At 34.6% G+C, this 16,466-nt stretch overlaps 1 protein-coding gene across 1 annotated transcript in view; it reads right to left on the minus strand.

Moving 5' to 3' along the window:
- edar (ectodysplasin A receptor) overlaps positions 1-16,165 on the minus strand; it is a 45,077-nt gene extending 28,912 nt beyond the window's left edge. Inside the window, exons 1-3 of the mRNA XM_058788100.1 lie at positions 16,012-16,165; positions 15,580-15,860; positions 2,430-2,517 (exon numbers count right to left, since the gene is read on the minus strand). Of these exons, the coding sequence (XP_058644083.1) occupies positions 2,430-2,480 (51 nt within the window). The 5' untranslated portion in view covers positions 2,481-2,517; positions 15,580-15,860; positions 16,012-16,165. The remainder of the gene's footprint in view (positions 1-2,429; positions 2,518-15,579; positions 15,861-16,011) is intronic.
- Between the last annotated feature and the right edge of the window lie 301 nt (positions 16,166-16,466).

The raw sequence follows: 16,466 nt of genomic DNA on the forward strand, positions 1-16,466 counted from the left end.
AGTATATATACATGACTGTTGTTACAGCAACTTAAAGGAAACATTTGTTTAAAACAACATTGATTCACAAAATTCACTTGAGATATGATGACACACAAAAGTCCCTTCAATTGATTTTAACTACAGGCCTTATTTTACAAATACAATATTCTTAAAACAACTTTGTCCTTCCAGGTTCACCAGTGTTTTAAACAAACAGCAGGAAGAAATATTTTCCGTCCATCGTCCCAGAAGAGAAGGACTCATATAAAGTGAAAGCGTGAAGGTGCTGATGTAATAAGGAAATGCTTGAGTGTAGGTTCAATCAAAGAATTAAAGCTGAGAACCACAAAGCATCTCAATCAACATCCGGCTCCGCCCACACGCTTAATTACATTCCTGCTCGAGTAACGAACCGGCGGAGGGCTGAAATGCCTGTGTGCGTCTCTGAGGCTCACAAAACCAACAAACTTGTTGTTTCACCTCCATTCATGCAGTGAACATAATTTATGTCTGGGGAAATGAAACGGGAGAGACACGATGACTGTGAGTTTGGTTTGGAAGCACAATACGCTTGTGTGATTGTAATTAGATCACAACAGATCAGAAGAATGCATCTGTTCTCAATCGCAGACACAATTACAAATGCATTGTAATGCGACACAAATCATGCATCATGTGCTGAATCAAACCCAAAACTCGCTTCTGACTCATTTTGACTCAAATAATAGTGTCTGCTTTGCTGTTCCACGTCACACTTTCTCACTAAATATGATGCGTTTCGTAGCATTTTTGCTTTGGACGACCATTTGTGTGGTGAATTAGTCTCATATTAATCAGCAGAAAAACAACACATGACTACTGTCTGAATTCAGTTCACATGCGTGACATTATTTGATGCCTGATCCTGATTGCGAGGTCAAAATTATGAAAAGAAAATGCAAGCATGATCAGATGTTTTCTGCTTTTACTGCATCCAAATAGACACAGAAAATTACAGATTTCGAGAAAAAAGCTTATTTAGCTTATTTTGTGAAGTTCTTTGACATTCTTTCACATATTTTTCCACTCATTTGAGGATTGATAGTTAAATTAAGCATTTATGATATTATGATATGCACAATATGATTTATGATACATACATATAATTTGAAATTCTTATTTTGTGAAAAATATGTGATTAAATTTTTTTTTAAATTGATATTTTTGAACTCAGAATCATCAAATTAGGTAATATTGTTTTTTGCAAATCAGCAAAATTAGAAAGAAAATGCAAACATGAAGCAGATATTTATTATAGTTAACTAAAACTACAACCATAAAAACATGTCACTTGAAAAAGTACATTTTAATGGAAATAAAAATCATTTAGTTTAACTTGATTTACTAAAATAACTAAAACTGAAATAATAATTAATAAAAAGTATATGGATATATTTAAAGAAAAAAAACTAATATCAATGACAAAATCACAACAAAACACTAAAACTTTAACTAAAATTAAAATGAAAACAGAAAATGTAAAACTAAAAATGTATTCAAAATATGAATAAAAACTATAATAGTATCTCAAAACAACACTAAAATAACACTGATTTGATTACATTTAAACAATGAAATACAGATTTTGTGGGAATAAAAGCTTATTTATAAACTTGTGTTTATGTAAAGTACTTTGGCATTAAATAAACTATTTTAATATATATTTTCCACTCCAAATAGTACATTTTGAAAACTACTTTTTATTATTAAAACTGAAGGTTTTGACATTTTACCTCTTTTGTCATTTTGATAAGTGCATTAAAGCTGATACACATGTATAATAACTAAACATACCTACTTATTTTGTGATTAAAAACTGTACATGATGGGACATTTCAGTGACATTTTTAACTCAGAATCATCAAATTAGGTAATATTAGCCTTTTTTTTTTTTTTTTTGCAAATCGACAGAATTTCTTTCCAAGATGCTTCACTTCTGGAAGTTAGATTATGAAGCGCACTGGATGCACCAGTAAACGTTCGTCTGATGGTGTCTAATATTGACATGAGTTGGTTCTAAATCATTAGACGTGACATTATGGTGCTGTGAAGCCTTTTTTCCCTGGCTCTATATATAGAGAATAATGCTCATATTATGGAGCGGCAGCAGTTTTCTCTTCAACAAAGGCTGAATTGACACTGAGGGCTGATTTAGCCGTAATAAGCGGGATAATACAGATCTGCTCTCCAGAGCGTCTCACTCGCAGATAACCTGTCGTTTCAACATCTCACGGCTCTTTGGAAGGGCATTAAAAGCCTATCATTAAGACGCTGCGCAGAGAAATTACCTTCTGGGAACGCAGCCAGACAGATTCGGTGTTGCAAACACGAAGGAGGTGGGAGACAGATTAACATGCGCTCAAAGACGCCTTTGTAGTCGACGTCGCCGGTGTTTGGATGGGACTTACCAGCAGAAGAGGCAGGAGCTGTGATCGTTTCCGTCCTCCTTTCTGACCCATGTTGTTGTTGTTGTTGTTGTCTTCCACCTGAGGAGCTCTGAAACGAGAGCAGAAACTGATGAACTGTGGGAATCGAGCAAAAAATCATGTTGTCTTGTTTTCCAGTACAAACATATCAACATTCCTAAATCAAGACACATTTACTGGAGAAGCAAAATGACTTCAGATAGTAAGATAGTTGTGTCAATAGTTCAGCCAAAAATGAAAATGTGCTCGCCCTCAGGTCATCCAAGCTTACGATGAGTGTGTTTCTTCATCGGGTTTGTAGAAATGTGTCTCTGCATCAGTGTCTCAGCAATGGATGCTCTGCAGTGAATGAAGAGTTATTATGGATTATGGACTCTATGTATTTTAGTTAAAAACGTCTTAATGCTGGATGTGTTTCAGCTTTTGTCTTCTCCAGATGTTAACTGATAGACTGGAGTGCTGTGTATTATTGTGATGTTTTTATCAGACTCTCATTCTGACGGCACCCATTCACTGCAGAGCATCCATTGCTGAGACACTGATGCAGAGACACATTTCTACAAACCTGATGAAGAAACACACTCATCCTGATCTCAGATGAACTGAGGGTGAACACGTTTTCATTTGTGGCTGAACTATTCCTTTAAGTGTGCTTTTGCTTAAAACAAGAACAAATATCTGCCAGTTGGCTCAGAAAAATCTCCAAGAAATAACAAGTTTATTTTTCAGATCCCACTGGCAGATATTTGTTCTAGTCTTAAAAACACTTGATTTTTTAAATATTTTATTTTCAGAAAACAAGACTTGATATCTTCAGTTTTTGCTTCTCCATTAAATCCAGTATCTTGATTTAAAAATGTTTTTTTATACTGGAAAACAAGACAAAAACACTAAGTAAGAAAGTCATGAATTGCGTGTGATGCAGCGCATTATTCTTCACAGAAACACTCTTCAGACTGTGTGTCTGTGCATGCATCTGTCAAACACAGAATGCATGCGTGCATGTTTCAGTTTGACCTTTGACCTCACACAAGACTGACTGTAATGAGCAAAATGACACTTTAATGTACAGTCATTCTCAAAAATGTACATGAAAGCATCATAGCAGCACACTCTAAAAAAGTCTATAAAAATACGTCCCAATGTGCCGTATTTCACAGGAGTTTTCCATGCATTCTGGTTTCTGCACTGCATCGTATGAAAGGAAATGTCGTGGCAGAAAATTACCAATATCTTATCCGTTTTCTACAGACTTTTTTCATGTTTAGAGTGCAGTTCATATGGCTGCAGTCCACAGAAGTCAGATTCGTTTGAAACTGCATTATGAAAAACACACTTGGTGTGCTGGTGATTTATGAGCTCTAAATGAGACATCATGAGGAACAGAACCAAAACATCCATCAGAGCGCCGATGATGAAATCTGGAGAAAACAACATATTTGATCTTCACTGTATTCAGTAACTCATTATCACTGGAAACATCCGGTTTATGGGCCACTGCTGAAGTGAGACACAGAGTCAAATTTATTTCTAAAGCACTTTTCACAATGCATATCATTTCAAAGCAGCTCTACAGAAAAAACATTATGTCATTGTTTATATCATCATGCTGTATAGTTGTATTTAGCAGATTAGCGCCGGACAATAATATATAGTTTAGCGACAATTTTTCAACCATCTCGGCTTAATGAAATAATGAAGTCATGAGTCGTCTCACTCAACAGCTAGAACAACTATCAAAGCTTCTACATCACTTGTGCTCTGACATTTCCATCAAAACACAATGAAGAAGACATCCTCCAGAGAGCAAAAAGAAAACAGAGAAAAACACGAGATGATCTCACAGAACACACTGACGATTGCTTCAGAGCAGCTTTTCAGAAGCATTTAATAAAATAACAAAAGCACATATAGCAAAAAAAAAAAATAAATAAATAAATGTTTGTCTATTAGAAATGCATTTTAATTTTAAAATTAGAATTAGAATGAGAAGTTATTACTTATTAATCATGTTTTTTATTATTCATTTATAATTTATTAAATAAGCTTTTGGTGATGTACTAAAATTACTAAAACCAGCAGTGGAATAGAAATAAATTAAAGCTAAATAGAAATAAAAAAAAAAAAACACATGCAATTTTAAAATTCCAATTTCAGCTTTTTTCAAGATTTTTCAAAGTTGTAAATAAAGGTTATTCGAGTACATTTTACAAAAAAAAAAAAAAATAATAAATACTATTTCAGTCTTTCTACCTTAATATTTTACACTTAATTCAATGTGTTACTTGCCATTTCTTTGTAATTATTTGTGAAATTTACTAGCAATTTCTGTTTGTTTCAAAGTAAATTCTAGACCGTATTTTGTTTAGTCCAGAGAGAAATCTAGAGCAGAGGTTCTTAAAAACAGGTCTCAGGTCTGATTCAGTCGCAGAACGCAGGTAAAAACATGCTAAATGAAAATCAAAACTAACCATGTAATCATTCGTATTTATGATAGTAAGATAAATCTACTCATCACTTGTTCACTTAGTTAATTTGTTTGGGAAGCACAGATTCATCCGTCACTTGATGAAATGAGTTTAGGCAAAAACCTTCTAATGTTTCATTTATTTTTGGTCAGAAATAAAAGCCCTCTTTTTTTGGTTTGTGATGTTGTGGAGGTCGCGACCCGCGGCTGTAATGTGTGACCGTCTCCCTTCACTGCACTAATGTCTTATGGTTTGCTGAAGCTGAGAAGTTGAGCGTGTTTTATAGCGGTAGCGCTGTCATCTAAACTCACCCGCATCAACATCAGCACTGAGCTCAAACACTGCAGCCCCCATGATGCCTCGCTGCATGAGGGAGCAAACACACGTGAACACAAAGAGACGAACAACAACACAAACTGCATCGCTATCAATATCAGCAGAAAACCGATCAGATATCATACGGGTTTGGTGAAGAACAGTAACGAAGTGTGAAGTGTTTCAATTCTACACCAGCGTTGTTAACTAAAATGAAATCTAAAAGTATTAAAGTTTTAACGTTAATGTATTTATAAAATAGAAATATTAGTTAAAAAATGTATAAACATAAAATGAAATATTTAACATAAAGCTTACATTTAATAGAAACTAACTTAATTTTTAAATTAATTTTTTGTCTTGGCAACTAACTGAAATAAGCTTTAGTTGAAGTACTGAAAATCCTAAAACTAGAACTGAAATCAAAATTAATTTAAGCTAAATAAAAATATTTTTTTAAAAACTTAAAAAATAATGAAAGCACGTAGCATAATTACTTAAATTTAAGTTTATTAGAAATAAACCTAAATTTTTCAATTAGAAATCTTTTTTTTTTTAAATAAATAAGCTTTAGTTGAAGTATTAAAATTACAAAAACTAGAGGTTAAATAAAAAATAAAGTTAAATAGAAGTATTTAAAAAAATAACACATGCACAAAAAAAATTCAAAAATGTAAAATTAAAAATGTTGCCTTGGTAACTGAAATAAGCTTTAGTTGAAGTACTGAAAATGATAAAACTAGAACTGAAATAAAAATTAATTTAAGCCAAATAAAAATATTTTTTTAAAAACTTAAAAAATGATGAAAGCACGTAGCATAATTACTTAAATTTAAGTTTATTAGAAATAAACCTAATTTTTTCAATTAGAAATCATTTTTTAAAAATAAATAAGCTTTAGTTGAAGTTAAGTTAAATAAAAAATAAAGCTAAATAGAAGTATTTAAAAAAAATAACGCATGCACAAAACAATTATTAAAATGTAAATTTATTAAAAATAAACTTACATTTTAAAATTAGAAATAAAATAGTTGCCTTGGTAACTGAAATAAATAAGCTTTAGTTAAAGTACTACAATTATTAAACTAGAACTGAAATAAAAATAAAGTTAAACAGAAGTATTTAAAAAACTTAAATATAAAAGATGAAAAAATTTCAAAAATGTTGCCTTGGTAACTGAAATAAGCTTTAGTTGAAGTACTAAAACTGCTAGAACTAGAACTGACATAAAAAATTAACTAAAGCTAAAAATAAATATAAAAATGCACATAAAAAATTACAAAAACTTAAGTTTATTAGAAATATACTTCAATTTAAAGAATCAGAAATAAAAATACTGCCTTGCCAACTAACTGAAGCTGTCGTTTAAGTACTAAAATTACTAAAACTAGAAGTTAAATAAAATAAAGCTAAATAGAAATAAAAAATAATAATAATAATAATAAATCACAAATATTTTTAAAACAAACTAAAAAAAATAAAAAGCTAATTTAAAATTTTTTCAAGCATAATAGCTACAAGGCATTTTATCATGATACTCAAACAAAGCCCTAGAGTCACAGTGTTTATTCAGTGGGAATCAATCTGCAAATGGATGCCTTGCTTAAAAATGATCCTAACTGTGGAATATTTGCTCAGACCACACATTCCCATCAGGCACTTAGCGAGGCACCTTCCTCTAACGAGCGCAAGACAGCCACCGCCAGCCTGACGCAGAGACAAAACGCCTGTCTGTGACGAACCCCTCGGCTCTGCGTTTCATCAGAGGACTTACAGAAGGATGAAGGGGGGGCGGGAGGGAGAGCAAAAGAAGTTATTTTTGCAGGAAACGAAGCGAGCGTCAAACGCCTGTGCCCCTGAGCCCCCCGGCTCATTATCTGACAAAACGAACACACACGCCCAAGACGCTTTCATCAGAATCCAGATCCAGTGCTTTTCTCTCCACACGCCGGGCTGGAATGCACCGCGCTCCCAACACAAGCGCTCTGACGGACGCTGCCCGGGCTTGCCTCTGTTTGAAAGTCGACCGCAGACTCGCCGCCCCGGGTTATTAATCTTATAACGACCACATAATCTAAGATAAATACACAGAGTATCATTATCCTTATCATTAACAGCCCTGAAATATCAGTTCCTAGGGGAAAGGAGAAGGTGAAGATATTATTACTCTGAACGACCCGTCCGATTCTGCCACAGAAACCCATTTACCATTAAAAACACTCAAAAAATGATTTCATTTAAACAATTTACTTTGATTTAATGCCACTGTATTGGGTTTCTCTTTGAAACATGATTTCTTGTTAAACTGACTTGAAATGGTTTCTCTTTGGCTACTTTTTAAGGCATGACACCCGAGTTGAATAGGGTATAAATGTAGTTAAAAGAAATCATCGTACTCCTCAGTTGACTGATTACATTAAGGATTGCGAAAAATGTTTTGTATTACAAGTTTTCTGTTTAATATGCAAATGGATCATTATCTAATTAAAACTGCGCTAATTTTCACCACGCTTTAAAATGTTATATAAATCAGTGCGAATGATAAATAAACAAACCCCTCAGTAAAAAGCTTCAGAATAGAGATGGGAATAAAACTGTAAAATTTGGTGTATGTAAATGCTGCTGAAATGGAGAAACAAACTCATTTTGAGGAAACGGTCTTTAAAGATACCATAAATTAAATCTCAAATTGCAAGTAGATAAAGTAAAATAATAAAGCCAGGCCAATGACATATGAAAAAAACCTTAGTAAAATCCTTCAGAATATATATAGGAATAAAACTGTAAAATTTAGTGTATGTAAGTGCTGCTGAAGTGGAAAAACAAAAATATTTTGAGAAAATGGCTTTTAAAGTACCGTAAATTAAATCTACAGACACAAATGATAAAGGGCAATAAAACAAAAAAACAGGTGAATGATATATGAACAAACCCCTCTACAAAAAGCTTCAGAATATAGATAGGAATATAACTGTAAAATTTGGTGTATCTACGTGCTGCTGAAGTGGAGAAAAAACTCTTTAAAGTTATGGATTATAATTGAAATCTGCTGATGCAATTACATAATGTGCAATAAAATAAAACTTAAATGTGCATTTTGGACGTTTTCTTTCCACTAGTCTGAAACAACACCTTGTGAATAGCTCAACATTGACCAGTGTATGAAAAACCTATAGTGTCTTGCCATAAAAGAGCATGTTTCAGTCAAGTAGCTCAATCAAAAAGCGCTGGTTAACTGTGTTAAACTGATGTGACGGGTCTGCGCTCAGAGCAACTGTATGTTTAATAAGTGAACATGAATGACAGACTGGTTTCTGCGACGTCTGTGTGGGCCGATCATAAGCTGAACAGACACACAAAGAGCTTTAATGTCAACAGCGAGTCTCGTGGGAGTTTGCGCAGGAAAACCCCGTCTCTCAGAAGCAAAGCACACGGACTTATCGTTCCTGTTGTTTATATCAAAACGGAAGCGGCGGAAAGGAATAATCTCAGTTGTGCTTTAAGCTGTGAGCGAGACCTTGTTGTCGTTCTCTGGATGCACCTCTTTACCAACATCTTCAGATGAACACAAACCAACACAACACACACACACATCCGGCTCTGAGACACCGAACACAAACAGCCTGTAATTCGTCTGCGCTGATATTTGCTGTCAGATTAGGAAATTACTCTTCAAACGGCACTAATCAGTGAGGAAATGAGAGCCGGGCTTCACTTGGTCTCCTTCCCAGTTCATTTCCAATGAGAATTAAATGATCAAAGATTCTGGTCTTCCTGGCATCAGTGTGTTTAGTTCAGTAAAGTCCACCTTAACTTTGAGGACAAACTCTGCCTGTTGTACTATATTCTGCTCTCTACATCAGTTATTTGCCAGATTTCACAGCGAAGACATTTGGAAATTGTGTTTGCTGTTAGAGGCTGTTGCTTTGACAAGGCAAACTAACTGTTATTGTAAATTTACACATCTGCCAGATGCTTACGTTGAACTTCTCTTAACTTTTTTAAAAGATGTGAGCGCAATGGTCAAACATGTCTATTTAAGCGCAAGAGTTCACAAACTTTTTTCCAGCCAAACATATTTATAAATATTAACTTAAAGTCCTCCTGAGATTTTAAATTAATATTTTAATTATTATTATTAGTAGTAGTAGTGCTGTCAAACGATTAATCACGATTAATCACATCCAAAATAAAAGTTTTTGTTTACATAATATATGTATATGTGCTGTGTATATTTATTATGTATATATAAATACACACACATACATGTATTTATTTCAGAAAAATATGTTATGTTTATATATTAAATATATTTATTTATAATATAAATTGTATGAATATAAACATAGACATGTAAATACATGTAAATATTTTCAATATGTATACTTTGTGTGTATTTATATATAAATAAAAAACACACACACATATATTATTAAACTTTTATTTTGTATGTGCTTAATCGTGATTAATCGTTTGACATCACTAATTATTCGTAGTAGTATTTGTTCACAATTACTTCTGAGACAAACTTTTTTGTCAGCTGAAACCATTAGAAGTAAAATATTTACACCCCCCTGAGATTTAAAATATTGCAATAATTTAATTAGACATTTGCATGTTTTTCAAATGTTGATAATAATTATTATTATTATTAGTAGTAGTCGTAGTAATAGTTTTAAACTCGCATTATAAAATAAAGACAAATATATTACTGTTGTAAAATGAATATTGATAATTATGATCAAATGTGCTGCATGATTCACTCTGAAACGCAGTGCATCAGGCAAAACAGTTTGATTAAATCAGCCTTTGATTTAATAATCACACTAATCTTTATCGTGATTATCGTCCAGTCCCATTTATTTATTTTAATTTTACATTCAATATACTTGATTATTAGGTTTTCATCAACTCACAAACCCCTAAAGTCTCTCACAAATCTCCAATCTAGCGCATGTTTACATACAAAAACAATAGAAAACAGCAAAGTGTAAAAGTCTTTGCACACTGAGTCTGAAATTCTCGTTCGAAATTTTCGCAAGTTAAAAAAATAAATACGACCTCACGTTGTGTCAATCATGTTTACACACTGCCTCCAAAACTTTCATTTCATAAAACTTTACTTTCATAAAAAAATTCATAGCAAACAATTTGATAGGAAAGGATGACGAATACGAAAAAACGCATACGAAAATTTCACTCGGTGTGCAAATGCAAAAACATGTTCTGTGTCAGTTGAGCTCCTGGACAACATCAGACCAAATTATCCAGAGCACATGATCACAGTACCTTTGGCTGTTCTGCTTTGTATTTTCTGTAGCAGATCAATCAATTATCTGAACAAACTCACACTGACATCTAAGAATAATCATGAACTCCAACTGTTCAAACACACACACCTTTAACCTGCATCAACCTGCCATCTATCCCATAGTAAACAACTAGAAACACCCTAGAAACCACCCAGAACTCCCGAGCTAGTATCAAACCTCCAGAAGCTTCAGACAATCAAGGCTTTTGTCAAGTCAACAATCTCAGAGTCCTGATATCTGAGAAGGATTGAACTAGCGGAGAAGCTTAAGAAGCTGTTAAGTCGCTGTTGAATCCTGCTCGTTTGCCAGCATTCCTCCGTCAGATTTCTGCCTCGCAGCCATTGAAGTCCAGGGTGAAAAGTTGATTAAAAAAGTCAGGAGCTACTATGGAGCCGTATGGGACCTGGAGGTACGGACAGAGTATGTGATCGTACATGCAGACGGAGGATGTGCGGCTCCTCAGGTTTCCTCCTAAACGCTCACCAAAGGAAAGACATGAAAGCTGCGAAAAATTATAATCTTCTCATTTCAAACGTCAAGCACTCAGAGTTATGCTATAGGAGACAATCTAAACAAAACGACAAGAACGACTACTGTAGACCAGATCATCTTCTGCTCAACATCCCACACTCAAAACAATAAAGTAGGTTTTCACATTTCAAGATTGCATTTCTTAGTTTATATCTCCCAATTCTTACATTTTTCTTAGAATTTCAAATTTCAAGTATATCTCTCAGTTCTGAGTTTATATCTCGCAATTCTGACTTTTTTGTAGAATTGCACATTTTTATCTCATGATTCAGAATTTTTATCTCATGATTCTGACTTTATATTGCACAAATCTGACCTTTTATCTCGCAAATCAGAATTAATATCTCACAAATTAGAGTTTATATCTTGCAATTCTGACTTTATATCTCGCAGTTATGTTTTTACCTCTCAATTCTCAGTTTTTATCTCGCAATTCTGACTTTATATTGCGCAATTCTTACTTTATCTCGCAATTCTGTTTTTACCTCTCAATTCTGACTTTATATTGTGCGATTCTGATCTTATATCTCGCAAATCAGAGTTTATATCTCACAATTCTGACATTAAATTGCGCAATTCTGACTTTATATCTTGCAATTCTGCGTTATCTCACAATTGTGACTTTATACTGAGCAATTCTTATTTTATATGTCGTAATGGTGAGTTTTTATCTTGTAATTCTGACTTTGTATCTCACAAATCAGTTTATATCTCACAATTCTGACTTTATATCTGGTAATTCTGAGTTTTTATCTTGCAATTCTGACTTTGTCTCGCAATTTTGACTATATCTCGCAATTCTGAGTTTATATCTCGCAATTATGTCTTTTTGTTAAAATTGCAAGTTTTTGCCTCACAATATCTCGCGATTCTGAGTTTTTATCTTGCATTTCTAACTTTGTCTCATGATTCTAACTTTATATCTCGCAATTCTGAGAATTATCTCGCAATGAGTTTTTATCTCAAAATTCTGACTATATATCTTGCAATTATGATTTTATACCTCACGATTCTGACTTTATTTCTTGCATTTATGATTTTATATCTTGCAATTCTGACTTTCTCAACAATAAATTAATATCTTGGAATTCTGACTTTATAGCTTGCAATTCAGACCTTTTCTCAGAACATTCGGTCCAAATGGTTAGATAAGAACTTAGAATTGAGAGAAAGTCTGAATTGTGAGGTAGAAACTCATTTCATTACATGTTTTATTTTTTAACTCTGTGGCGGAAATAAGCTTTCATAACTTGTAGTGTGAAAACATACCTTGATTATGTTTAACTAGAATTAATTTAACTAGAACTTACATTAGTCATACATTACAGTTACACACAGAATACAACTTGCAGGGAATTGTAAACCTCAAAAATTGCAACAACTACTGTTTGTTTGAAACGACTTTCCTCTGACTGAAAAACAATCATCTTTCATTTGAAAGCAAACCCATGAAGTGTTGACGATCTGGTAGAGCGATGAAAAGCTGTGGTGGTTCTGCTCGACTGACACAGGAGCACAAAGGCCGGTGTTTTGGGGTTGTGGTGTCTGCAGGGAGGTGCTGTCTGCATCCTGACTTTACTGGGAAACACAAACACTCTTCACCTTTTGATGATTTTAATTACAGCTTTTCAATGAAAGCAGAGCAAAGCCAGAGAAAAGCCGCTCGGCAGCAGCTGAAGGAGGGCAAAGCTCTGTTGTCTTTTCATGTGACCGCAGCCTTTGATTCCTCTCATCCTTCAGACGACGTGACAGAGTCTCATCAATCACTCCTTTCTATGCGCTCCGAGTTTACTTATGGCCAAACCTACAGTATATCCTCCTTCAGGCATTGAGTGCCAGTGAATGTGTGTGTGTGTGTGTGTGTGTGTGTGTTCACAAAGAGACTCAATGCTTCTGTTTGACCAGGTTAAATCTCTCTTATAGCATCAACCCTTGAGCTGTGCTGGAAATCCTTCACCTAATTTGCTGTTTCCAGTCAAAAACAACTGGCCTTTTAAAAATTGCTTGTAAATCTCTCATTATGCTATATTATCATCAAAGCTCGGATTCAATCTTTTTATCAACTTGTTTTCTTTCAGTTGGCACAGATTTTGTTTTACTTTTTTGGATCTGATTGATCATAGCCTGCGCTGATCTGAGCTTATGAAACTTTTGAGTGAAAAAAGCATTATTTGTGGATAATTTTGGCAATGTTCACTCAAAAACTGATCAACCATTGATCAAAAATAAATACAAAACCTATGCTAATAAGTGTTATTATAGTTAACTAAAACTAAAATGAAAAATTGTTACTTCATATAAAAATACAAATTATATATATATATATATATATATATATATATATATATATATATATATATATATATATATAAAACATCAAATCAGCTTGTTGCCAAGACAACAATTTTCATTTTAATTTAGTTTGACTTGATGTAATAAAACAACTAAAACTAAAACTACAAAAGAACTACAGTATAGACAAATATAAAAAATACAAACTCATGAAAATAACAAAAACACGCAACAAAATTACTAAAACTTTACTAAAATGAAAATGAAAATGGAAAATATAAAAAATTATTCAAAATACTAAATCTATAATATCTTGTTTATCCTACAACAACAACTGAAAGAAAACAAGTTAATAAAAATATTTAATCCAAGATTAATAACATAGCATTACAAGAAACTTACAAGCAATTTGGCTGGTCTTTTTTGAACACCACAAGTGCCCCCAAAAAAGTGAAGTTGTTATAAAACTCAGTAAAAAGGAAAAAGCAAATCCATATACGTGAGACGCTGCTATTGGACCTTTTAGATCAACCATAATAATGAAGCACTGATTTGGGAAAACAACCTTCAAAACATCTAAGACTTTTAACATTTCAACATCCAGATAAAAACCTCCGCCTTTCTTTGATACAAGGAGATAAAAGAAAACCCCTGAGGCTCAATTAAACTATAAAAAACTACAATTCAAGCACAAGAAGAAAAAGAGGTGGAGTCATTAGAGCAGTTTAACCCCTGCTGGCAGACGCTGTATCTACAGCAATAAACATTCAACAGCAGAAGTACCATAATAACATGTTATGAATGCGACTGTTACTGATAATGCATATCAATTCACATAAATATCAATGAGCCAATCACACAAACCTGCACATGATGATTCAAATCATATACTGCTGTGATCTGTGACCTGACCTTTAGGGAATATAGAGGTGTTTCCTCAACTTCAGCCCCTTTTAGGCATTGATTTCAATTAAAAATAACATTTTAAGGTCACATCTTGAAAACTTTTTTTTTTACCATGCCTTCATCTCAATTTGACTACGTTTCAAATGCCTTTTTATAAATTACCCATAACTTGTCCGATAACTTCAACCTTATAAAATTCATTATTAAGAAAAAAATTGAATTGTTACATGTTGTAACAATTACGCAAAAATTGCCAAATTATTTCTGACGCTCATGCGGATTCGGTTCGAATGAGTCAACTGAGCGAGTCATTTCAACCGATTCTTTACAAAGTCTTTTTGCTCGTCAAACACTGCGATCATCATCACCTCAGACTGGCATCTGAGCATCGACAAGAAGACGAACATTGTGTTTCTTTAGTATGTCTGGACTCGATCTGCAAAGGTTTTCTAAAACAAACGTTTTAAAAATGATTCAATATGAGGGTCATTCGTTCATCGGAGAAGTTCTATTACAAGCACATGTCATCTTTTCCAGATTAGTAGGCTAACGAGTTTCAACAGCAAAACCAACACATGGATAACTAATGCAGCTGCAAAGAATACAATAACAAGAGTAGATCAATAAATAAAAAGCATTCTGCTCAACTCTTATTTGGCAACTAGTTGCTTTTGGGAATGCAGTTAATTAGTTTGGACTGACTTCGTTCTATTAACAGGCGACTGATTCCAGCATTGCGCGCTCATCTCTGCATCTTTTCTCTAGTAATGTTTTTCTCGAGTCGCTCCTTGATTCAGCCGCAGTTCAAAGTCTCGGAGACATCAGAAGCTCCTGCATGCAAGCGCATGTCTCATCTCCATGCAGGACTTTCCCTCACATCTCATCTCCGCATGGGACAGCCAAAGCATTCCCAGAACTAGTCCTAGCTTAGGATAACTTACATATCCAAGCGCCACGTCCTGCGGAATCACTTCTAACAATGCAATGCCTGTTGCACAAAGTTCAAGAGCGCATGCATGATAAACAACAAACAAGTCTAACTAACCAAGCTATAAGTGTTCTAAACATTCTTCAGAATCCTTTCCAGCCACTGCATCAACATTAACGTCCATTGCACAAAGGTCAAGAGCGCATGCATAATAAACAAACGAGTGCTTTAACCAGTCTAACTAACCATGTAAACACATATAAGCGATGCAAACGCATGTCCGTAGTCTATAAGAGCACTAACGGTCCGTGTGCATCTCAGTGAAGCAGGGATTTCCCCGTCGGTGAAAAAGCCGCAGCGCATTCCTGAGGCGCCTTTACCTGCGGGACTCCAGAGCCGCTTCCGCGCTTCAGCTCGACGCAAACCCGGCGGATTCTTCAGCACCACGCGCTCCCAGACTCTTTCCGAGCACAGATCTGGACTGAGATCAGATCATGGCAGGGTTTAGGATCATCAATCGTCCGTCGCCTCTTAAAGCGCCTCGTTCCTGCGTCTGGCTCCACCTCGAATGACCGAGACTTCAAGATGCTCTCCGCCCAGAACGAACCTGAGACAGGTATCTTCAGACTCACTGCTGCCCGCCAGCGGCGCACACACACACCTGCGAGAAGCAGAAGATCAGTCAGCAGCATCAAAGCGAGATCAAACCGGCTCGTTCTGTTCTGTTTTCTTTTTTTTTTTTTGATTAGAACTGTGTAATTATTTTGATAATAGCCTATATATTGATGCGCAAGAAATGTATGATGTTCTACCAAGTGGACCCATAGATGGCAGGATAATTTATTGACTTGTTTATCTATTGATCGGAGAGGATGCAGCAGGGAAACAGGTGTGACAGGTGTACTTTCCCTCGGGAACGCTTTCTTTTTGGTGCATTTTTCTCTTCTTTTATGTGCACTTTGAAATTTGCTTTCCGCCTGCAATCAAACACAATGAATGAAGAATGAATTAAGGATTCATTTAGAACCAAATGAAGAGTGATTCTGTATCAGTTATCATAAAAGACTGTAGTTGCGCATTCATGCATCGTTCGCGGCGACTGTCACTTTGTAACAACTTCACAGCAGGAGCGCGAAGAATGGTTGCCATGGAAATAGCAGCATCAGCTAACCTACTTCTGCAGGCTGAAGGACGCGAGACACGAGACACGAGACGCGAGCACAGCTGAGTCTGAAATGATTTTATATGAAGCCCGTGGCTTGTTTTT

The sequence above is a fragment of the Onychostoma macrolepis genome, chromosome 09 (genome assembly GCF_012432095.1).
Source record: "Onychostoma macrolepis isolate SWU-2019 chromosome 09, ASM1243209v1, whole genome shotgun sequence".
Classification (NCBI taxonomy): domain Eukaryota; kingdom Metazoa; phylum Chordata; class Actinopteri; order Cypriniformes; family Cyprinidae; genus Onychostoma; species Onychostoma macrolepis.